Source organism: Macaca thibetana, chromosome 17, assembly GCF_024542745.1.
Source record: "Macaca thibetana thibetana isolate TM-01 chromosome 17, ASM2454274v1, whole genome shotgun sequence".
Taxonomy (NCBI): domain Eukaryota; kingdom Metazoa; phylum Chordata; class Mammalia; order Primates; family Cercopithecidae; genus Macaca; species Macaca thibetana.
Window position 1 is genome coordinate 22,488,441 of NC_065594.1, and position 24,759 is coordinate 22,513,199.

The window sequence follows — 24,759 nt, forward strand, 5'->3', positions numbered from 1 at the left end:
TGAAATGGCTTAAATGACAGAAATAGAATTCAGAGTATGGGAAGGAAGGTCATTAAGCTACAGAAGTATGTTAAAACCCAGTCCAAGGAAGCCAAGAATCATGATAAAACAATACAGGAGCTGACAGACAAAATAGCCAGTATAGAAAAGAACCTAAGTGACCTGATAGAGCTGAAAAACACACTACAAGAATTTCATAATGCTATCACAAATATTAATAGCAGAATAGACCAAACAGAAGAAGGAATCTCTGAGATTGAAGACTGGCTTTCTAAAATAAGACAGTCAGACAAGAATAAAGAAAAAAATAATGAAAAGGAAAGAACAAAACCTCTGAGAAATATTTAATTATGTAAAGAGACCAAGTCTATGACTCATTAGAGTCCTTGAAAGAGATGAGGAGAATGGAACCAATTTGGAAAACATATTTCAGGATATCATTTATGAGAACTTCCCCAACCTACCTAGAGAGGCTGACATTCAAATTCAGGAAGTGCAGAGATCCCCAGTAAGACGCTTCACAAGAAGATCATCCCCAAGACACATAATTTTCAGATTCTCCAAGGTTGAAATGAAAGGGAAAAATGTTATAGACAGCTAGTGAGAAAGGTCAGATCACCTACAAAGGGATACCCATCAGACTAACAGTGGACCTCTCAGCAGAAACCCTACAAGCAGAAGAGACTGGGGACCAATATTCAAAACTTTTACAGAAAAGAAATTCCAACCCAGAATTTCATATCCAGCCAAACTAAGCTTTATAAGCAAAGGAGAAATAAGATCCTTTTCAGATAAGCAAATGCTGAGGGAGTTCATTACCACAAGACCTCCCTTACAAGAGCTCCTGAGGAAAGCACTAAATATGGAAATGAAACACCAGAGTCAGCCACCACAAAAACACACTGAAGTACACAGACTAGTTACACTATAAGGCAACCACATAAACAAGTCTGCAAAATAACCAGTTACCATCATGATGACAGGATCAAATCTACACATATCAATACTAACCTTGAATGTAAATGGGCTAAATGCCCCAGTTAAAAGGGACAGAGTGGCAAGCTGGATAAAGAACTAAGATCCATTGGTATGCTGTCTTCAAGAGACCCATCTCACATGCAGTGACACACATAGACTCAAAATAAAGGGATAGAGGAAAATCCACTAAGCAAATGGAAAAACAGAAAAAAAAAATCAGGTGTTGCAATCCTAGTTTCACACAAAACAGACTTTAAAACAGCAAAGATTTAAAAAGACAAAGAAAGGCATTATATAATGGTAAAGGATTCAATTCAACAATAAGACCTAACTATCCTAAATATATACGCACCCAACACAGGAGCACCCAGATTCATAAAGTAAGTTCTTAGAGACCTTCAAAGAGAATTAGACTCCCACACAATAATGGTGGGAGATTCTAACACCCCACTGAAAATATTAGACAGATCACCAAGAGAGAAAATAAATAAAGATATTCAGGACCTGAACTCAACATGGGATCAAAAGAATCTGACAGACATCTACAGAACTCTCCATTCCAAAACAGCAGAATATACATTATTCTCATCGCCACATGGCACATATTCTAAAATCAATCACATAATCAGAAATAAAACATTCCACAGAAAATGCGAAATAACTGAATTCATAACAATCTCTTGGACTACAGCACAATCAAATTAGAAATGAAGACTAAGAAATTCACCCAAAACCATACAATTACATGGAAATTGAAAATTGAATAACCTGCTCCTGAATGATTTTTGAGTAAATTATGAAATTAAGGCAGAAATCAAGAAGTTATTTGAAACTAATGAGAACAAAGATACCAGAATCTCTGGGACACAGCTAAGGGCAGTATTAAGAGGGAAATTTATAGCACTAAATGCCCACATCAAAAAGTTAGAAAGATCTCAATTTAACAACCTAACATCATGACTAAAAGAACTAGAGAACCAAAAGCAAACCAAGCCCAAAGCTAGTAGAAGACAATAACCAAAATCAAAGCTGAAGGAGACTGAGACCAAAAAAACCCTTCAAAAAGATCAGTGAATCTAAGAGCTGGCTTTTTGAAAAAATTAATAAAACAGATAAACTCTTAGCTAGACTAATAAAGAAGAAAATAGAGAAGATCAAAATAAACCTAATCAGAAATGAGAAGGTGGATATTACCACTGACCCCACAGAAATACAAATAACCATAAGAGAATATTGTGAACACCCCTATACACATAAATGAGGAAATCTAGAAGAAATGGATAAATTCCTAGACACATACACCCTCCCAAGACTGAACCAGGAAGAAATCGAATCCCTGAACAGACCAATAACAAGCTCTGGAATTAATTCAGTAATAAATAGCCTACTAACTGAAAAAAGCCCAGTACCAGATGGGTTCACAGCCGAATTCTACCAGATGTACAAAGAAGAGCTGGTACTATTCCTGCCAAAACTATTCCCAAAAATTGAGGAGGAGGGACTCCTCCCTAACTCATTCTATGAGGCCAAAATCATCCTGATACCAAAACCTGAAAGAGACATAACAAAAAGGAAACTTCAGTCCAACATCCTTGATGAACATTGATGCAAAAATCTTCAACAAAATACTGTCAAACTGAATCCAGAAGCACATCAAAAAGCTTGTCCATCACCATCAAGTAGGCGTTATACCTGGGATGCAAGTTTGGTTAAATATATGCAAATCAATAAATATGATTCATCATATAAACAGAACTGAAGACAAACACAACATGAATTATCTCAATAGATGCAGAAAAGGCTGTCAATACAATTTAACAACCATTCATGTTAAAAACTCTCAATAAACTGAGTATTGAAGGAACATACCTGAAAATAATAAGAGCCATCTATGACAAATCTACAGCCAACATCATACTCCATGGGCAAAACCCAGAGGCATTCCTCTTGAAAACCAGCAAAAGACAAGGATCCCCTCTCTCACTACTCTTACTTGACATAGTATTCGAAGTTCTGGCCAGAGCAATCAGGCAAGAGAAGGAAATAAAACATATACAAACAAGAAGAGAGGAAGTCAAACTAGCCCTGTTTGCAGATGACATGATGCTATATCTAGAAAACCCAACAGTCCTGGCCCAAAAGCTTCTTAAGCTGATAAACAACTTCAGCAAAGTCTCAGGATACAAAATCAATATGCGAAAATCACTAGCACTTCTATATAACACCAATCAAGCTGAGAGCCAAATCCCATTCACAATTGCCCCCCACACACACCCCTAGGAATACAGCTAACGAGGGAGGTAAAAGATCTTTACAAGTAGAACTATAAAATACTCCTCAAATAAATCAGAGATGACAAACAAATGGAAAAACATTCCATGCTCATGGGTAGGAAGAATCAATATCATTAAAATGGCCATACTATCCAAAGCAATGTATAGATTTGATGCTATTCCTATTAAACTACCAATGACATTCTTCACATGGCTAGAAAAAACTATTTTTAAATTCCTATGGAACCAAAAGGGAGTCCAAATAGCCAAGGCAATTCTAAGCCAAAAGAACAAAGCTGGAGGCATCATGCTACCTGACTTCAAACTATAATACAGGACTACAGTAACCAAAACAGCATGGTACTGGTACAAAAACAGACACATAGACCAATGGAACAGAATAGATAACCCAGAAATAAGACCATGCATCTACTACTATCTGATCTTTGACAAAGCTGACAAAAACAAGCACTGAGGAAGACTCCTTATTCAACAAATGGTGCTGGGATTACTGGTTAGCCATGTGCAGAAGATTGAAGCTGTACCCCTCCCTTACACCATACACAAAAATTAACTCCAGATGGGTTAAAGACTTAAATATGAAACCCAAACTATAAAAAATCCTAGAAGACAACCTAGGCAATACCATTCTGGACATAGGAATGGGCAAATATTTCATGATGAAGATGCCAAAAGCAATTGCAACAAAAGCAAAAGTTGACAAATGGGATCTAATTAAACTAAAGAGCTTCTGCATACCAAAATAAACTATCAACAGAGTAAACAGAAAACCTACACAATGAGAGAAAATTTTTGCAAACCATACATCTGACAAAGGTCTAATATCCAGCATTTATAAGAAGCTTAAACAAATTTACGAGAAAAAATCAAACAACCCCATTAAAAAGTGGGCAAAGGAAATAAACAGATGCTTTTCAAAAGAAGACATACATGTGGACAACAATCATATAAAAAAATGTTCAGCATCATGAATCATTAGGGAAATGTAAATCAAAACCACAATGAGATACCATCATCACTATTATCAAAAAGTAAAACAACAACAACAACAACAAAAAAAAACCCATGCTAACAAGGTTGCAGAGAAAAAGAACACTAATACACTGTTGGTGGGAGTGTAAATTAGTTCAACTATTGTGGAAGACAGTGTGGCAATTCCTCAGACTTAAAAACAGAATAACATTCAACCCAGCAATCCCATTACTGATTATATACCCAAAGGAATATAAATCATTCTATCAAAAAGACACATACATGTGTAAGTGCATTGCAGCAATATTCACAATAGCAAAGACATGGAATCAACGTAAATGCCCATCAACGGTAGTCTGGATAAAGAAAATGTGGTACATATACACCATGAAATACTATGCAGCCATAAAAAGGAATGAGATTATGTCCTTTGCAGGAACATGAATGGAGCTGGAGGCCACTATCCTAATGAATTAATACAGGAACAGAAAACCAAATACTGGATGTTCTCACTTATAAGTGGGAGCTAAATGATGAGAACACATGGACACAGAGAGGGAAACAACACACACTGGAGCCTATCAGAAATAACATACACAGGAGGGTGAGAGGAAGGAAAGGATCAGGAAAAATAACTAATGGGTACTAGGCTTAATACCTGGGTATTGAAATAATCTGTACAACAGACTATGACAGAAATTTACCTATATAACAAACTTGCACATGTACCTCTGAACTTAAAAGTTAAATTAAGGCCAGGCACGGTGGCTCATGCCTGTAATCCCAGCACTTTGGGAGGCCGAGGTGGGCGGATCACGAGGTCAGGAGATCGAGACCATCCTGGCTAACATGGTGAAACCTCATCTCTACTAAAAATACAAAAAATTAGCGGGGTGTGGTGGTGGGTGCCTGTAGTCCCAGCTACTCGGGAGGCTGAGGCAGGGGAATGGCATGAATCCAGAAGGCAGAGCTTGCAGTGAGCGGAGATCACGCCACTGCACTCCAGCCAGGGTGATGGAGTGAGACTCTGTCTCAAAAAAAAAGTTAAATAATAATAAAAAAAATCTCTGAATAATTTGTTTTCATTTTTAAAACTTTGTTGCAGGATATCTGACAAAAATTGGTGAACTGTATGGTATGTGAATTTTAGTGAAGCTGTTTATAAAAATCAGAATAGTGGCTATTTGATAAAAAGGGTAGAAGAGAACTTTCTGGACATGCTGGGAAAGTTCTATATCTTGATCTAGGTAATACCAACATAAATATATGTACATATTAGTCCAAATAAATCAAGCTATCCATTTATAATTTGTGTACTTACTCTTATGACAATTATACCTCAATAAAATATGTTACTGTAAAAAAATTACAAGGTAATTTCACATTTCTTTCCAAAGTGCTTTTAGCAATTCACACTCACAAGAATACTGTATTAAAATTCCCATGCTCAACATCTTACCAACTGTAATACTGATAATCAGATGGGCTAAACATGGAACTTCACTGTGGTTTTAATTATCAGTCTCTTATTGTTAATTAGGATGGTCATATTTTTCTTTATTTCTGATATTCATGTTTCAGAAAAATGGTCTTTTTATACCATTTGCCCAATGTTTCACTGATTTCACATTTTCTTATCTCTTTCTTATCACATACATGTGTTATAATAATCTAGAATGGAGTCTTGTTCTTTCTCTTGTTATGGTGTATTCCCATAATCTGAAAATTTACGGCATAGTCAAAACTAAAGATATTTAACCACAGAATTTATGGAGTGTTTTTCTCTTTTAAAATAAATGCTTTTCTGACACAAATTGTTAAGTTTTTCTCCTATGTTGTACTCAATACTCAGAAGTGTGTATGTGTGTGTGTGTGTGTGTGTGTGCATGCTCATGTGTGTATTATCAGGTAGAAATCCAGTTTTATTTCAACATTTTTCTTTATTTTTCCATAAAGGTAATCTATTTTGTTTTTACCATTCATGCATGCATAATTTCTGGATTCTTTTTTTCATTAATAATTTTTTTTCTGGCTGGGCGTGGTGGCTCACACCTGTAAAATCAGCACTTTGGGAGACTGAGGCAGGCGGATCACCTGAGGTCAGGAGTTTGGGACCAGCCTGGTCAACATGGTGAAACCCCATCTCTACTAAAAATACAAAAATTAGCCAGGCGTGGTGGTACGTGCCTGTAATCCCAGTTACCTGGGAGGCTAAGACAGGAGAAAGGCTGGAACCTGGGAGGCCGAGGCTGCAGTGAGCTGAGATCACACCACCATACTCCAGTCTGGGCAACAGAGCAAGATCCCTTCTCAAAAATAAAGAAAAAATAATAATAATAATAATTTTTTTTTCTACTTTTATACCACTAATACACTGTCTTACTATTTATTGCTTTATAATGAACCTTAATGTCTACAAGGGCAAAAAAAAACCATTATTTGTTTAGATTCCTAGTAAACTATAAGGTAAAATCATGATATTTTTTAATAGCGAATATGTAAAGATGAGGGTTTTTATCTTTAATTTCCTCAGATGCTTTGTATTGTGTCAAATTAGTCAAAAGCAAGTTGAATCATGCATACTTTTATATTCCAAATTAATGTATTCAGGTGAAAATTATTTGCCCTTAATCGCATATTATTTTACATTTCTGTTCACCATTCATCTAAACAATAATGACTATAGAAGTCCACAGGCGGCACCACAACACATTAAGAATTTAATTTACTCTGACTTTCAATTTTGCATATTTTCAGTTTGTTTTTTTTTTAACTTGTCTCTTGATAACCGCGAATAGGAAGTCAGAGAGGTTTGGAAAGACAATTCTTTCCATTGTGTTTTATTCTATTCTGAGGAGTCTTTGATGTCTAAGAATGGGCAGCCTCTTTGACTACACAGCTGCTTTCTAGCCATTAATTGGGTATCATGTTCTTAGTGGAATGAGAACAACCTGGAAGAACCCTCGCCCAGATTTGAACAGGAGTGAATGCTTGCATTGTTTGAACACATTCACATATTTGAACATCTTTGAATGAGGGGGTTATCTCTAGTTATCTATTGATGATTTGTATTTACTAAATTTTATAGTTCTTATTCTTCAGCTGTTTTGAGTATTGAGAGTAAATTATGGAAATATGAATATAGTGTAAGTTTAAAAAATGGTCCCATAAAACATTGAAATCTAGATAATTAAGACTTACCTCTATTTCTTTTCTTAATTTTTCATGTGTCTTTTTTTCTTCCTCAAGAAAACAAGTTTTCTCAATGATAGATTCTTTTACAGTTAAAATTTTATCCTTTAACTTTGTAATGTCTTCCTGTATGTTGACAACATTTGAAATATAGAAGTCAAAAAAGGATGATCAATATAAATCCAATATTTCAGTGTTTCTCTAATTTAAGAAAACTAGCCAAATCAAAATTTAGTTTTGATAAATAGCATTAGAATATTACTTCTATAGGAATACAAAAATAAAGAACTGTTACTTAAAGAAAATGTAAAGAAACCTTACATTTGAAACAGAACTAAAAACCAAATGAAATAAGACAAAAAGGAAAGTGGTACTTATGGTGGCAATTGCCCAACAACAGTGTAAAAGACACTTTTTAATTCTCTAGCAAGAAATGATCAATATTTTAAGTTGGTGTCTTCTATCGTCTTTAAATAACAGAGAAATAGTAAGATGCTTAAGGTTCAATTATTAATTTAGATTGCTTGCATAACAGCGTTAAGTGTACTAAATTGATTTGAATTGGTCTGGATCCATTGGCATAGAAGCTAAGGCTTCAACATTTTTGTGAATTACATTTTCTACAACAATGGACAATGGATTATAGATTAATTCTTCACTGTGATTTTATTTGACCATGTATTTTTATAAATCCAGGGGATTTGTGGATGTTTCCTTTACGCATTTGAGCATCTAAGGTAGTTGTTATATAACACATGTACTTATTCCAAGTTTTTTTCAATTGTGACAATAGTTTCTGAATGTAATAGAACAGCTATGGGCATTTTATTAACTTCACAATAAATTTACCATTTAATGTATGTACTTGCAAAAAAGGAGTTATAGAAAAAATAGTTTTACTAAGTAATTTTCCACACCTGTACTTGTGTTATTCGGTTCCCTCCTGGATTTTGAAGATCTTGCATAAGTTCTTCTTTCATCGTCTTTAATTTTTTAACAAAATCTCGTTTTTCATGGAGTTCGGTCATAAATGACCATTTGCTTTCTACTTCTCCCAAACTATTTTTATGTGCTTTTATTTTTGCATAATATGCATTATATTTTATCATGTGTTCCTCAAAATCTTCTTGGGCTGTTTCTATGTCAAATTTAAGCTTTACATTTTCTGAATGTAAAGATTTGATTTGAGTTTCCAGGCTATCACAGTGAAGTTTGGTATTCTGTATGGCAGCATCTTGTTGATAAATTTGTCTTTCTGTTCCTTTAGTTTCTGCAGAGATAGCTGCTATTTGTTTTTCAAGCTCATGAAGTTCATTCTGTAATATATTTTAACATTATCATTATTTATTCAAAATTTTAAACATGAGAGGAAAATCAATGTTTTAATCCATATGAATATAGGAAAAATCACTCATAAAAATATATTTATCAGATATTAAAAATTGATGAATAAAAGGAAACATGCAATAAACACTATTTTATAATTTCAGAAGGAATCTCAGTTACATATTTTTTAATGTTCTATCTCATGTTTTATCTTGACATTTTATATATGTAAGATACTTTATAATAATTTTACTAATTTATTTACAGGCATCAGAAGTACACACTCAGGAAAGACAATATGATAAAAAATGATAAAGCCCTGAGTTAACAATCAAAAGATCTAGGTTCTAACACCCTTATTGCTATTTACTAGTTTGTATGATCATGCATAACAAACTTTGTTACCCCATTCAAACTACACTTTTCTCCATTTGTAAAATGAGTATAAAGATATTTACTTTGCCTCCCTGGGGCATTTTGCATTCCTAACTGCTGCCTTCTTTTTAAAGCCTAGTTTTCACACCACCAGTCTTTTCCGGTTCTCCTTAGAAATTTCTGAGAATTCCTTCTCAATCTCAACAGTTCCTTCAAATATAGGTCTTCATCATAATTTCCTCTTCTCACTCTCTATATATGCTCCTTGGGTAATTTCATCCAAATTTACATATTCAGCTACATATCTGCTGATGATTCACAGAATGTAAGTAGCTGCTGAGTTCTACACCCAGCCGCCACTGGCCACCTCAAATTCACCATATCCAAAAATTGAATGAATCCTTTCTACAACACATCCAATTACTCCTTGTATCAATTATCTGTTGCCAGAACTACAAAACCTCAGTAGCATACAATAATACATAAGTATATACTGCTGACATGACTAGGAGCAGCTGAGGTTGTCTAGGTAGTTCATAAGCCTGGGAGAAGCAAGGGTTGGCTAGGTGGTTCTGCTGATCTTGGTTGAATCTGCCCAAGTGTCTGGGGATTGGCTGATTGTAAGATGATTTAAATTGGCTTTAACTGGGCTGACAGGGGTGTCTTGGCTTTGCTTTATATGTATCTTCTCCTCCAATGGGCCAACCCAGGCATGTCATGATAATAGTAGATGCAGAAGAGTGAAATTCAGTTATGGAAGAGTTTTTTAAAGCTTTTGTTTGAGTCATATCTGATAACACCCCAGCTAGTCACATAATCAAACCCAGAGTCAAGGGGTGGAAGTGTGTCCATCCATTATGGGAAAGCATTATAATATATGGCAAAGGGTACGGATAGACTAAGGGATGAAAAATTGGGACCAAAAATGCAAATTATCATACTCCTATGTTACCCAACTTAGTTAATGGTAAGGTGAGAACCTCTGATTTTATAGCCAGTTGGTCAGAAGTATGGGTAGCCTGGGACTTGTGACTGGCACATGAAGCAGGGGCAGTCTTATGGGACTGAACCCTTTATCTTCTGGGAGCTGATGCTAATTCCAGATAGATACAGTAGTCCCTCCTTATCTAGGCGGAATATGTTCCAAGACCTCCGTGGATGCCTGAAACCATGGACAGTACTGAACTCTATATATACTATGTTTTTTTTTCCTATACATACATACCTATGATAAAGTTTAACATATAAATCAGGCACAATAAGATAATAACAACGGAATAATTATAATGCTATACTATAAGTTATGTGAATGTGGTCTCTCTCTCCTATCTTATTGTACTGTACTCAAATGGCAGCAGCTTCTTTATTGGCAGACTTGGTCTCTCCTTAATTTTTATATTTTTCAGTCCAAACCTGTTTCTGAATCTGTGTGACCATCCCTTACTTAGTGTCACTTATTTCAGAAAATCCCTTGCTGAGGTCTTCATATAGACTTAGTGCCTTCTGGAGCAACACGTGGCCGTTATTTGGAACATGTTTTCTGTTCATGTCTTCCACCCAGAAATTTAATGTCTTTTTCATCTTAACTAAGCACTATTACACACTGTGTCCGTAACTTCTGCAGTCTGAGGTGCAACAGCAAAATTAACAGGAATTTCTTTTTCTCTTTTGTTTTTGGAGATGGAATCTCTGAGTCTTGTTCTGTTGCCCAGGCTGGAGTGCAGTGGTGTGATCTCAGCTCACTGCAACCTCTGCCTCCCAGGTTCAAGTGATTGGCCAGCCTCAGCCTTCCAAGTAGCTGGGATTACAGGCGTGCACCACCATGCCTGGCTGTTTTGTATTTTTAGTAGAGACAGGGTTTCACCATATTGGCCAGGCTGGTCTCGAACTCCCGACCTCAAGTTATCCATCTGCCTCGGCCTCCCAAAGTGCTGGGATTACAGGAGTGAGCCACCACGCCCAGCCAGGAATTTATTTTTCCTTCTTTACAACTTCACAGATGGATGATTTGTCCTTACCATAGATCTTAGCAACTTCAGTGTATGATATTTTTCTTTCCTTTAAGTTGAGAACTTTCACCTTCTCACTTAAAGTAAGTACTTTACAGCTTCTCTTTGACATATCTGAATTGCCAGCATCACTACGCTGATACTTTGGGGCCATTAAGTAAAATAAGGTTTAGTTAAACATAAGCACTGTGATACTGCCACAATCAATCTGATAACTGAGACGACTACTAAGTGACTAAAGAATGGGTAGCTCATATGGCATAGATGTGCTGGACAAAAGGATGACTCATGTCCCAGGCAGGATGGAGCAGGACAGTGCGAGATTTCATCGTGCTACTCAGAATGACTTGCAATTTTAAATTTACAAATTGTTTATTTCTGTAATCTTCCATTTAATACTTTTAGAATTCAGCTCACTGTGGCTAACTGAAACTGCAAAAGCAAAACTGCAAATAAGGGAAAACTGTTGTAGTGTCAGAACAGAATCCAATCATTGGACACACAGTTGGCATCCAGAGAATCAGAAAATTGGTTGTTAGTGTTAGAAAATGTCCCAGGTAGTGTAAGATTTCCAACACTTTTCTTCTTCAAAATTGTTTTGGATATTCTAAGTCCTTTGCATTTCCATATGACTTTTAGAATTAGCCTATGTATTTCTCTCCCAAAAGCCTCCTGAAATTTTGACTGGGACTGCGTTTCATGTATAAATAAAACTGAGAGAACTAACATATTAGCAATACTGAGTCTTCTGTTTCATAAAAATGACATACCTCTACATTTAAGCCTTCTTTAATTTTTCTCACCAATGTTTTACAGTGTTCAGCATACTGGTCTTTAAACCTTTTGTCAAATTTGCCCCTAAGTATTGAATAGTTTTGTTGGCATTGTAAGTAGTATTGCTTTTGAAGTTTTAATTTCTGATTTTCTCTTGCCAATGTGTAGAAATACACTATAGTTTTGTATATTAATCTTGTGCCCTGCAATCTTTCTAACCTCACTTATTAGTTCTAGTAGCTTTTTATAGCTTCCTTGGGATTTTATTTAAATAAAAAATAATGTCATCTGTGAATAAAAACAGCTTTACTTCTTTCTTTCTAAACGGAATGAGTTTTTTTCTTTTACTTGCATAGCTATACGGGCTTGAACTGCCAGTACCATCTTGAATAGAAGTAAGAGGAGACATCTTCGTCTTGTTCCTGATCTTAGGAGAAAAACATTCATTATTTCACCATTAAGTATGTGGTTGGTTAGAGAATTTACGTAGCTGTTCTTCCTTAGATTAAGGAAGTTCCCTTTTATTTCCAATTAGCTGAGAGTTTTTATCATGAATGGATATTGGATTATAATAAGTGCTTTTTATGTATCTAGAATTCTTTCTAAAATATAAATTTAATTATTTGCTTCTTGCTTAAAATCTGTCAAATGCTTCTCATCAACTTTAGAATAAAGTTGAAGTTTCTTATCGTGGTATATATCTTCCATGATTTTTCAAAACGTACTGTAATTTATTTTACCATCAAACTATTTATGGTTCTAGGAATGTACCAATGCTATTTCAGGCCTCTGCAAATATCCTCTGTGAATATCCTTAGGTCCTTTTTATTTTGAATATTATCTTCCTTACTCCCTAACCTTTAAACTTGTCCTAGATACCTAATCATTCAGATGAACTCCAGCTGCCATTTAAAACTCAACTGAAACATCATTTATTTTGGGATCACTCTCTCTCTAGTGTTAAATCTGTGTTGCGTTCATGCCTCTATCATTGACACTACTACTCTACATGTAATTATTTGTTTACTTCTTTGTCTTCCCAACAGATGGTAAGTAACATGAGAGAGAAGACAATGTTCAGCAAAATGCTTAACACAAAGTAGGCTCTCAATATAAATGGAATAAAGTCTATGAAACTCTTTGAAGACTGAAAAGTTTTACAAAATAATTTCTTTACAAAACTATGACATTAGTTTTTGAATTACATTCTACTGTATAGCTGTATTCTTTTCTAGAAGTGACTAACATAATACAAATATTTATAAGAAATCCATATCACCATAATACAATTATTGTCATCATGTATCTGCTGATGCACTTAAAGCCAATGATACTTAAAGCCAATGTCAAATAGGGCCCTACCAGTACCATGTCCACCTGGTCCCCACCAAACACATTAACTCATTTAATCCTCATGAAAAGCTTATGGGCACGTCCTATTGTTATCTCTATTTTACAACTAAGGAAACAGGAGCACAACAAATTCAATCACGGAACAAGAAGTAGTAAATCTGGCCATTTGAACTAGGCGGTTCAGCTCCTGAGCCTATTCTTCTCATTTCTATGATATATTTAATAACAATCGTTACAGAGCACAAGATACTGTTTTCATTTTCATTTCTTTAGTCATATTCACATAGCATAGTTATATCTAATTATGTTGCATGCGAAGACCAAGTATGGCTCCCATATTCCCTGTAGTAGGATTATAAATATATTTAAAAAGGAAAGGAACATAGAGGGAGGCTACTTGAAATGTTCACTGACAACAAATAACTCACAATTCATAGCTTTACAAACACTGGCTTAAAACTTAACATTCCTTCAATTCAGCATTTTAGGAAAAACTATCAAATAAGGGAATGTAAAATAATTCTATCTAACATGTTAGGTTTTATATGCTTATCCTACAGTTGCAATGACACTGTTGAATCTTTATATGTTGGGAGTGTAAAATTTTCCATAAAACTGGAATACTCTCCCTAAGTAAACTCTACTTAGGGAGAACAGAATAATTGACAGAGAATAACTTTAAAAGTGACTCCCAATAATAAGTATTTTTAATAACCTCCTGGTCATTTACTTTTAAAGAAAGTAAAGACATTTAAAAGACTATATAAAGAAGTTACCTTCAAACTGAACAGAACTTTTTTGTTTTTTTCTATCTCTGATGCTTGTGATTGTTGTTGCTTTGCAACTTTCTCTACAGCATCAGCTAACGAACTTGTGTCTTGGTTATCTACAATTAGACAAAAGAATAAAGTATATAATAAAAATTAAAATACAGCTATTTTAAGAAAGTTATGTTTCTTTATTCAAAATCATTAAATATTTGATGCTTTTGCCTCTAAACTAAATTTAGAATTAGGAATTTTCCCTTGCTGATATAAACAAAACCAAAAGTAAAGGCAACAATAATAGGCAATTCAAAGTTGCCTACTGCAATGTTATACCTGTTCCTTTATGGAACAGTATAAATATTTTGATTGTCCTAATTTTTTTATCCAGACCACTTGCACATATACTATAATTATAGTGCTACCATAACAGCTCTATAGCAATTACAGTTGATGCATTCTCATTATAATTCTGTATTTTCAGGTTAGTATGCCTTTTTTAAACACTGTATATGTTTGTCCCGGCTAAATGTAACTGCTTCCATCTATTCTAATTTGCTATCAATTTTAACACAATTATCCTACCAGACTACTTTTTTTGTTGTTGCTGATCTTTTAATTATTCATTTCTTAAGACTGTTTCATCACCTTTTTTAGGAAATCCTTGACTCTTCCTTTCTTTGTTGTCTGACATTTTCTGTGTCTGTAATCTCCTCTTTTCCCCTTTTTGATTTACCTTCTTTACTCCTACTCAATAATCTATATTGATAATCTTTCACTTTTGTTTTTTCCTGTTGTATACTGGTGACCCTGAAAGGTAAATTAATTGTCAAACATGTCACAGGGATGTCAATGACATTTCACCATTAGTACCAAGAATTAGAATACAATGGTTTAGTGATTTTGGAATGAAAGAAGAACTGTATTTGAATTTTGCTTCTTCTGCTTTTCCACTGTTGTGACCTTGAGTAAGTTTCTTAACTTCTTTGATCCTCAGTACCTCATCTTTAAAACTTCATAAGGCTGTTCTAATAATTAAAGTAATATATATAGCATGCTTAGAATAGTACCTGATATACACTGCATAATTATTTTGGGTTAGTATTAATAGTATGTAACTCCAGTACTATGAGGAAATAGATTCTGAGACTATAACCAGAATCTGTGAGAAATGATATCAACAATGATTAACAACTTCTGCTATGGGTGTGGAATCCAGGGAATATAGCACTCCTGTCCAGTGCTATTCTGGACACAGTAAGCCCAAAGCAAATTTTGATCTACTCTTCATTTAGGAGTAACGATAGGAGGAATAAGTATTTTTCTCCTTAAATCACTAAATACCTTTCTAAAGATCAATTAACTACAAAGATCCATGTACTAGTTACATGTGTCTAAAAAAATTTAAAGGATTGAAACCTGATATATATGCAACAAAAAAGACAAGCAAAGTTAAATCGTTTCCTGTGTAGAGATCAAATCTATCTAGAAATATACATCCAAGCTAAAGAAATTATGAGGGCTTACCTAGCAGATTATCATAACCATTCCTTGAAATTTATAATTCTTTCCTGTTCCTTCATGTCACTTCCTTCAACTCTCACTTCAAACCTACTCCTTCATGAAGTCTTCCCTGAAGCTGAGCCATTTACTCCGTTCACGTTACATACTTTTTGCTCAACACACAGAACTGTCCCAGATTAGTGCTAATGAATCCAAACCTGATTTTCTCTCTAGCGCTTTCATTTGGGTTTCACCATCACAGACTTCATCCTTAAATATATCTACCTTGAAAAATGCATGCCCTCTACATCTATACTTTCAGTATATACTGTCAGTTCTCTCAATTAATTACAATGGTAAAAACTTATACTTACTTTGTGCTAGTCACTGCTGTTCCAAGTGCTTTAGATTAAAAAAAAAATTATATAGTGTTTATTCTGTGCCAGATGGTATTCAAAGAACTTTAAAAATAGTAACTCATTTAACCCTATAAGGTAGATATTATTACAATTTTCATTTTACGAAAAAAAGTACAGTGAGGTACACAAATAGATATAAGGATTTATCCAAAGAGAGCCATTAAATGTAAGACATGTGATTTGAATTCAAGTATTTTGGTTCCAAAGTTCATGCTCTTAATGCTAGACTATGATAGACTACCAAGATTATGACTTTTTATGGGAAGAATTATGTCTTCCATATATCACTCCAGAATAAAACTAGAGTCATCCCACAGTATATGCAGGGGATTGGTTCCAAGTCACCCCCTTCCCCACTTCATATCAAAATCTGTGCATATTCAAGTCCCAAAGTCAGTGCTTCAGAACCCACTTACATGAAAACTTGGCCCTCCTTACATGGGGATTTCAAGTCCCGCATATACTGTATATTTGATCCGAGTTTGGCTTAAAATACCCACGGGTAAGTGAACCTGCACAGTTCAAACCCGTGTTGTTCAAGGGTCCACTACATTTTGTATTCCTATGATGCTAAAACATCACTTTCATCAACTTACTCTTTCTATTCCCACTACTACCATCTACATTTCTTCTTTGGGAAACTATTCTGGTAAAGTGCATTTATAGAGCTGCTGCAGCTCCAACAGGCCTCCAATGGCCTAAGGAGACAATTTGCATGCCTGAAGAGGTAATCCAATGAGTTCTTCATGCTCTCACCTAGCAGTAAATTCCTGTTAGGTAACTTACCTTCCTGGTGAGTCCCCATTTCTCTCTCCCCCAAATCACAGTGCAATTTCCATAAGCTGCCTAAAATATTGTGGGCATAATTCCCATTAAATTCTACCTCCTTATTAACTTCAGTCTTCAGAAGAAGCCAGCATTCTTCATCATGAGAACCCATCCTTATTCAGCTTGGTAAGCCCCTTAGTGTGATGCTGTATTACCCACTCCCCAACCCTTTTCTATCCTTCCACTTTGACTTCTGAAATTCATGGGCCATCTTCCGCAAAGTCCTTTCTATTGTCAACCTTTTCAGTGAACTTCCCTTTTACCTTTTGGCTTTAACTGAAGTCCGAAGACACAGCTTCCTCATTCTCAAGCCACTAAGTCTGGAGATGAAACATTTTTTTTTTTTCTGTTCTCCATTCCACTGCCACCATATTTCCTTTTCTTCTCTCTAAAACCCTCTCTGGTTTCTTTGAAATTCAGGCCATAGACTACATAGGCTTTATCTTTCCTTGTTGTTATCAGCTGTCATCCAGGTCTTGGAAGGCTCATTCCTAGATTACAGCATCTGACTTACTGTTCCTCTATCACTACTCTCCCGTATTTCCTTGGGAATTTCAATATCCACACAAATGGTATATCTAAAACCCTGAACTCTCAGTTGTTTCGAGGTCTTCTTTCATTTATTCTCCCCAGCAACCCATAGAGTATAACTGTACCTCATCCATAATCTCAGATTCAAACTACTGTTTATTTTTCTAGCTTATCCCATCTAGTATTTTGACATTATGTGCTGTTTAACCCCGCAAGACTTCCAGTCCATCGACTCTTGTATCTTTACACATTCCCTCAACCCTTCATATATTCTTCCCTCCTTACTTCGCTTAGATTCCTTTGCTTTCACCCTCATTTCCCTTACAGCTCACTCCCTGTCCTAATTCCCTGGAAGAATCCCAACCAGCTGCTTTGCTTATACTCAAGTAGCTGAATATGCTTAAAGAAAGACATACAACTATGCTGTTGACTCACTTTAAATTCAAGACCATTTTATGTCAAGTGGGACCTTGATCCTAGGCTCTTAAGATGCACCAAGTTATGTAGATGACTGTTTCACTCTTTATCCTCTGTCTTCAAACCTCCCACACCTCGTTTCCCTTCCTTTGAGTTGATAATTTACCTTCTAATTTAACTGAGATAGAAGAAAAAAATCAGAGAAGATGGTAAATTACCCATCTACCAGATTTTGTACCTGCACCTGTATACCAGCATACTGTTTTCTTGCAATAAAGTGTTCTTGCTCCTATCTAAGGCCAGTCCTCTACTTTTGTACTCCCTTCTCATAGACATTACTTCTTTGAATGGCCCCTCAATAGAATTTCCCTATTTACTTGGTCAAACGTATTATTCTTAACAGCCCATCATAAATCAACAACCACTACCACCACCACCCTTGCTTGACACCATAACCTCCTTCAGTACTGACCCATTTCTTTGCTCCCCTTTAAAGCCAAGATCCTTGCTCTCCACTTCCTCTCCTCTTTCTTCTTGAACCCACTAGAACCAGTCATTTATCACTATGCTTTTAAGATTTTTATCACGGTATCTGTGAGCTCCACATTGCCACATTCAATGAACAAGTTCCGTCTTCATTTTACTTGACTTATTGACATCATTTAACACATTTGATAATAACTGCCTTCTTGAAACACCATACTTCTTGGTTTCCTTTGTTGGTCCTTTCTCGTCTTTTCTACTTATGTTATACCTCCCAGTGCTCAGTCCTCAGGCTTCCTTCTTTTCTCATACTTATTCTACATGTGATGCCATCTTGTTCTACGGCTTTAAAATCCACCTGTAGGCTGACAATTCCCAAATTATATCTCTACCCTGAACATTCCTGTTGAGATGCAGACTCATACTCATTGCTAACCTGATATCTCCATTTGGATTTTTAATAGACATTTCAACTCAGTATGTCCCAAACTGAACTCTTGATTCCTCTGTCCACTCTATTACCACCACTAAACCTGCACCTTCACAGTCTTCTCTATCTCGGTAAATTATAAGTTCATTTTTCTTGTTCTTTAGGCCAAAAACCCTGAATTCATTAGCAGGGAGGTCTCTACAAGGGTATAGAGCCCAAGGCAATTCAACTAGACTTGCCCAAGGCAATAATAAAGGATATCTTATTGTTGATGTTTCATAGGCCCTTTGAGAAATCCTTAACACTCCAAGGGTGCTGCCCCGATTGACCTACTCAAAAGATGAGCCAGAACCTTCACTGTTTTTCCATTACGAGCTGCATGCAGTTCTTTTGGCAAAGCCTATTGGCTCTACCTTTAAATTATACTGGAATCCAATCACTCCTTACCAATTTGAAATACTATCTTAGTAGAGAAGCCTTCTCTGATAACTCTCTCTTTCACCCTCTGTTTCCTTGCCCTGCCTCATTTTTCTTGACAGCATCTATCACCACTGACATCTCCATATCCTTCTACTAATGTAAGCTCCATGATGGCAGAGGTCTACAAGTGCCTGGCATATAACAGGTGTCTAATTATAGTCTATCTCCACTCCAATTTGCCCTTTTCTAACAGAATGATGCTCCAAAAGCACTATTCTGATCATGTCAACATCACAGCCAATCTTTCAATTCCATTTAGATGGCTTTTTCTTTAGGAGGTCTTTCTTGATCTTTCTGGGAAGATATGGTCTTTCTCTTTTTAGAAGAATTGTTTCAGTATTTCTATTATGCCATTTTAAATAAAGGTATAGGTCTAAAGTAAGACAGAGCTAGTTTTGAATCTAAATTACACTACTTATTAACTTATTAGCAACATTATTTCCAACCTGGGCCACAGACTCCTTACCCATAAAATGGAAACAGTATTAGTGCCTGCTTCATTAGGGTGATTGTGAAGACTAAATGAAATAATGCATGTTAAGCATTTAGCAGATTCCTGTCCCACAATGAATACTCAACAGATTTTTATTTTTATTATTTTCATTATTTTATAGTATCTTTCCACATTAGATTGTAAGCACCGGGAAGGCAAATACAGTGTTTTATTCATTTTTGTATTCCTTAAAGTATTTGATAAAGTAACCAAAAGAATAAAGAAAATTTGATTTATACAATAAAAATAAAGTAACTAGTACTTCTTGATCTCTATTTCTATAGCAACATAAATTGAAGAACTCTTGGATAATATTTATTTAAACCAACTATTCATAAAATTCATGCCGTAAAATTGGAAAAGTTTTGGGTTTTTTCCCAGATTTCTATTGTGCAATGAAAAGAAAAATGAAAACAAATTACTGCCATCTACCGATAATTCATTAGAATTGCACATAAATTAAGGAAACAGTCTTTTAGAGACAAGACTGTCTTTTCAAATACGTTTTTAAGATAAGTTAGAACATCATCAGAGTCATCCGAAAATAATTAATTGAATAATTAAAAATAAACTGTATACCTATCATATACCCATACCGCTGAATCTGCTGACACTAGGGATTACTTCCTTTTCTGGTCAGGCAATGAGATTAGAGTTTCTGGGCACTGAAAAAGAAAGAAACCAGAGGGTTTGTACTGTTCCTTACCTCCCTATCCAAGATAATATAGGCAACATTCATACATTATCCACACTGCTTCTAGATTTCTACCAAAGGAGGGGCTTTGCTGAATGTATAGACAGTACTGGACTACCAAAACATCTCTTGTTTTGGAGTGCAGACATAAAGGAGTTGGTCTGCAACTCAAATCCAAGCTTTAAAGGATGTCTAAGCAACTGTTTCAAAAAGATTTCTACCTCTGGGACAGAAGTTATATAGACCTTTGGTGAAATCCAGTTATAACCCACCTGCTTGTCTCATTCAGAGAGGCAAGAGGCAAGGTCTTTTTTTCCTCCCCCTCTAAATAAGTAAACATGATTTCTAAACCAAGAGGAACTTTATAGTGGGTTAAATGGTGCCCTCGCACACATCCAAAGATATATCCATGTCCTAACTCCCAGAACTTGCAAATGTGACCTTATTTTGAAAAAGGAGTTTTGCAGATATAACTGGGTTAAAGATCTTGAGATGAGATCATCCTGGCTTTAGGGTAGGTGACTGAATATGCCAATGGACAATGGCCAGACCATATGTAAAAACAGAACTCTGACCCACAACCTCCAGCAAGCAACCCAGGAGACCAACCCATTATCTACAGTAACCAGTCCAGGAAGTCTATAAATTAGACTTGTAGAAAGTCATATCATTATTGCTAATAACAATCCTAGGAGACAAACTATAACAATTGGCCCAAATGACCAGTACTGGATTAATAACTGGCATCTTCCCTAACTTTTGTCCCCATTTCCAAGTTGAGACTAACAAGAAGAAGCCACAGAATGCTCCACTTCTAGTTGGCCTGCCTGCAGCTTCCTCATGCCGAAAGCCTCTAATTAGGGCATGCCCACTCCTCTGCCTGCCTTTGGCTCTGCTAAAATGCAGGAGATCGTGGCTCCCTCCCTTACAAGGCCTGAATAAATAGCCTTTGTTTGTTCTCATTTGATTGATCTTCATTGATTTCTATACAAGAATCCTTATAAGAGAAAGGTAGAGGTCTATTTGAGACTCAGACCCACATAGAAGACCATTTGATGATGGAGGCATGGAGCTCCAAGTCACTGAGGCCCCTAGGCAAAGAACACCTGAAGTCACCAGACAACAGAAGACGTCAGTGAACAGAAGAGGTAAGTGCTGTCAATACCTCAGTTTCATTATCTGGCCCCTATAACTGTGAGAGAACAAGTTTTTGTTGTTTTTAGTCACCCAGTTAGTCCCAATTTGTTATGGTAGCCCTAGGAAATGAACAGAAGCTTTTAGCAAGGAAATTTGCATCTGCTACATGGCCTTTTCTGGACAGATCCATAAACCTTAGTGTAAATGGCTTAAAAATGACTGTTTTGTTTTTTAAAATCATACTTGTTCTCATGAGAAGATTTACATAGCATTATAAAAATGTCTGGGAAGTTCTTCAGTAGTTTCCCATAATAGCCAGGCACCATCTCTGCCCTCAAAACACTCTAGGTAGAAAGACACATAGTCAATTAAAATGGAGAGGTACAGTAGCTGATGTCTTAGCCTGTCTACACATAACCTCTAACCAGTTGACTCACTCTATTTCCTTTGTAAGTCATAAGTGACTAATTCCCATATCATGCTAGGAAACTGTTATCTAGTAAATCTGCCCATTTCTGGTCCTATCAATTGACTAGTTCAATCTTATGACTTACTTGTGTTTGCAAATCTGTTTTTGCCAGTTGTACTTGATATTGTGCTTTTGTAACTTTACATTGTATAAACCCAATGAAAGAGTGTGAAAATTGTTTCTTTAAAAATCTATGTTTAATATTTTGGAAAGACCCAACAAAGGTATGTGAGATTAACTGTAAAAGATTATAAAGTATAGTGGTGGCTCACGCCTGTAATCCCAGCACTTTGGGAGGCTGAGGTGGGTGGATCACGAGGTCAGGAGTTCGAGACCATCCTGGCCAACATGGTGAAACTCTATCTCTACTAAAAATACAAAAATTAGCCGGGTGTGGTGGTGCATGCCCGTAATCCTAGCTACTCAAGAGGCTAAGGCAGGAGAATCACTTGAACCCGGCGGAGGTTGCAGTGAGCCAAGATCGCACCACTGTACTCCAGCCTGGTGACAGAGCGACATTCCATCTCAAAAAAAAAAAAAAAAAAAAAAAAAAAAAATTTATAAAGTATAAATCTGCTCTCAGATTGCTTCACAAGTACCTTTAAGTTATTTTCCCCTTAAAAGAACAAAATCTTGGGAAATCTTAGCTGATGGTTTATGGGTACGGTTTATGCAAGAGATAGCATGCAGAATTCCAATCAGTAGACTACATGCAAAGAAAAGGTCTTGGACCTTCTCAATAGATTGGCAAATGAACACACAGTTGTTTTAGGTTAGAATACAGTTTAAGGTATTTGCTATACTTTTTCATGACTCTGTGGTTTAACTGACCTTTTTTCTTTCAAAAAAGCTTCTTTTAGATATAATTTACATACCACAAAGTTCATCCTTATAAAGTGTACAATTCAATATTTAACCATTTTTTCCACTTATTGCTTGGCTAGGGGCCCAGACTACATCTATGAGAGGGCTTCTTCTATATGAACAACATGTAAAGAAGCTATTAATTTTGCTTGATGAGGGATGGGGATTCAGGGAAGATTATGTTTGAGCTTGAAGAGCCTTGAACAAAAAGTAGCAGTTAGGCATATAAAGAGGAGGGTATTTTGCTAAGTAGAGGAATTGCAAATGTAAAGAATGAAATCATGTGGCCTCTAAAGAACAGCTTTTATTTGAGTGGCTTGGGAATAGGGCGTTTTTATTTTTTCAGACTTAATTATGCATCTGAATCATACATAGAGATTAAAACTAAACAAAAAAAGGAAAACATGTTCAGGCCTGACTCCTAGAGATTATGATTCAACGTATATCTGGGGTGGAGTCTCTATATTAATTTTTTTTTTTTTTTTTAAGTTGCCTTGCAGTTCTGATTTGCAGTCAAGACTGAGAACCACTGGAGTAGGATAGAGTGAAAATGGGATGAGGAAGTGTTAGGACATGACGCTAGGACCAGATGGTGAAAGGAAATGGTATGCAAATACAATATAACAAACTCTCTCTTCCCTGACAACTTCATTCTTTTGAAATATTTTCTTTTTCATTTTTTTTACTGCCACTACTGTTGCATGAAAGAATACGAATCCCACCATTGTAAAAACAGAGATAAATGTTTAAAACCTTTGTAACTAAAAGACCTCTATTTTGCTTGAGGTATTAAGCTGGTGCAAAAGTAATTGTGGTCTTTGTCAATGGCAAAACCCGCAATTACATTTGCACCAACCTAATGATATTTAACACAGACTCAAGGCAGAGTGCACCTTCTGATTTCGTGTACCATCTACCGCTTGGGGTTCTTAACAAATGACCAAAGAAAACACGAATTTTGACAAAACTGGTGCTAGGGCTATTGAAGGGTGGGTTCCTATTCCGGGTTAGTGCTCCCATTCTCTAGTCAAGCACAAGAACATGCCTACTCCAGAGGGCTCTTCCAAACCCCCAGCTGAGATTATGAGACAAAAGGTTCTTTAGCGCCTACCAAATGAGCAACAGTAAATGTAAAAAGGACCTCTCGTTTCATCATAAACAGTTCCTCAGGAAGCACCATTTCTCTTACTCTTGGAAAGTCGGATATTTTTTCCCTTTGGCATACACTGGCTTTCCATGTCCTAACTGCTATTTTCAAATAAATGAACGTTATATTCTTGGAGGACAGCTCAGGGATGCTAAACTGCACCTTTATCATGATTTTAGTTAGGGATGAGGGCCTTTTACTTAAGTCCTGCTAGTGGCACATATTTTAAAAGGCCATAGAGGTCATCCATGTTGTCAACGCAAGTGAAGGCGCTCGAAAGAGTGTTGGTCAACAAGAATCAGCACAAAGGCATTGGAGGAGAGACAACAGCTTGTTTCTGGAAACAAACGAACAACAAAAAAACACTAAAAACATCTCCTCGAGAGGCCTCCTGACTTGAGCCCTGCATGGGACAAGCTGCCAAGAGCTAACATGACAAGGGACTGGTCCCGGGCTGCGGTGAGGAAACCCAGCGTCCTGACAACGCTGCTGGGTCTCGAGGCGTCCCTGAGACCGGAAGCGCGGACTTCAGCTCTCTTGGGAAACGGCTTCCGTTAACAGAAGGGAGACTGCGGTTTGGTCGCGAGGTGGCTCCGGCAGCCCCACCTCACGCGACCCGCCATTCCCACCGCCCCCTCAAGGTGCCCTCCGTCCCGCTCTCTAACCGGGCCCTTAGTTCACCTCCCCGTGCCCTCTGGAGACCTGCAGCTCCTGCCGCCCCGCGCCCGCTCCCGGGTTCGGTCGTTCCGCCGCCCCATCCCCCATGACGGAGCCCCTAGCTGCCTCCTCGCGACCCTTTCCGGACTCGGCCTGCCCACTCCCGCCCG

The 24,759-nt window shown here is 36.5% G+C and overlaps 1 protein-coding gene across 8 annotated transcripts in view; it reads right to left on the reverse strand.

Annotated features, from left to right (window-relative positions):
• The window catches only part of CCDC122 (coiled-coil domain containing 122), a 39,420-nt gene that overhangs the window by 14,144 nt on the left and 517 nt on the right, over positions 1-24,759 (reverse strand). For 2 of the 8 annotated variants that reach the window (XM_050766228.1, XM_050766229.1), the window contains exons 2-7: positions 20,201-20,286; positions 15,915-15,942; positions 14,686-14,847; positions 14,050-14,159; positions 8,354-8,752; positions 7,446-7,562 (exon numbers count right to left, since the gene is read on the reverse strand). In XM_050766228.1, the coding sequence (XP_050622185.1) occupies positions 7,446-7,562; positions 8,354-8,752; positions 14,050-14,159; positions 14,686-14,731 (672 nt within the window). In that variant the 5' untranslated portion in view covers positions 14,732-14,847; positions 15,915-15,942; positions 20,201-20,286. Of the gene's footprint in view, positions 1-7,445; positions 7,563-8,353; positions 8,753-14,049; positions 14,160-14,685; positions 14,848-15,914; positions 15,943-20,200; positions 24,740-24,759 lie in introns of those variants that run through there. The other 6 variants (XM_050766233.1, XM_050766232.1, XM_050766230.1 and 3 more) reach the window with 5 other exon arrangements.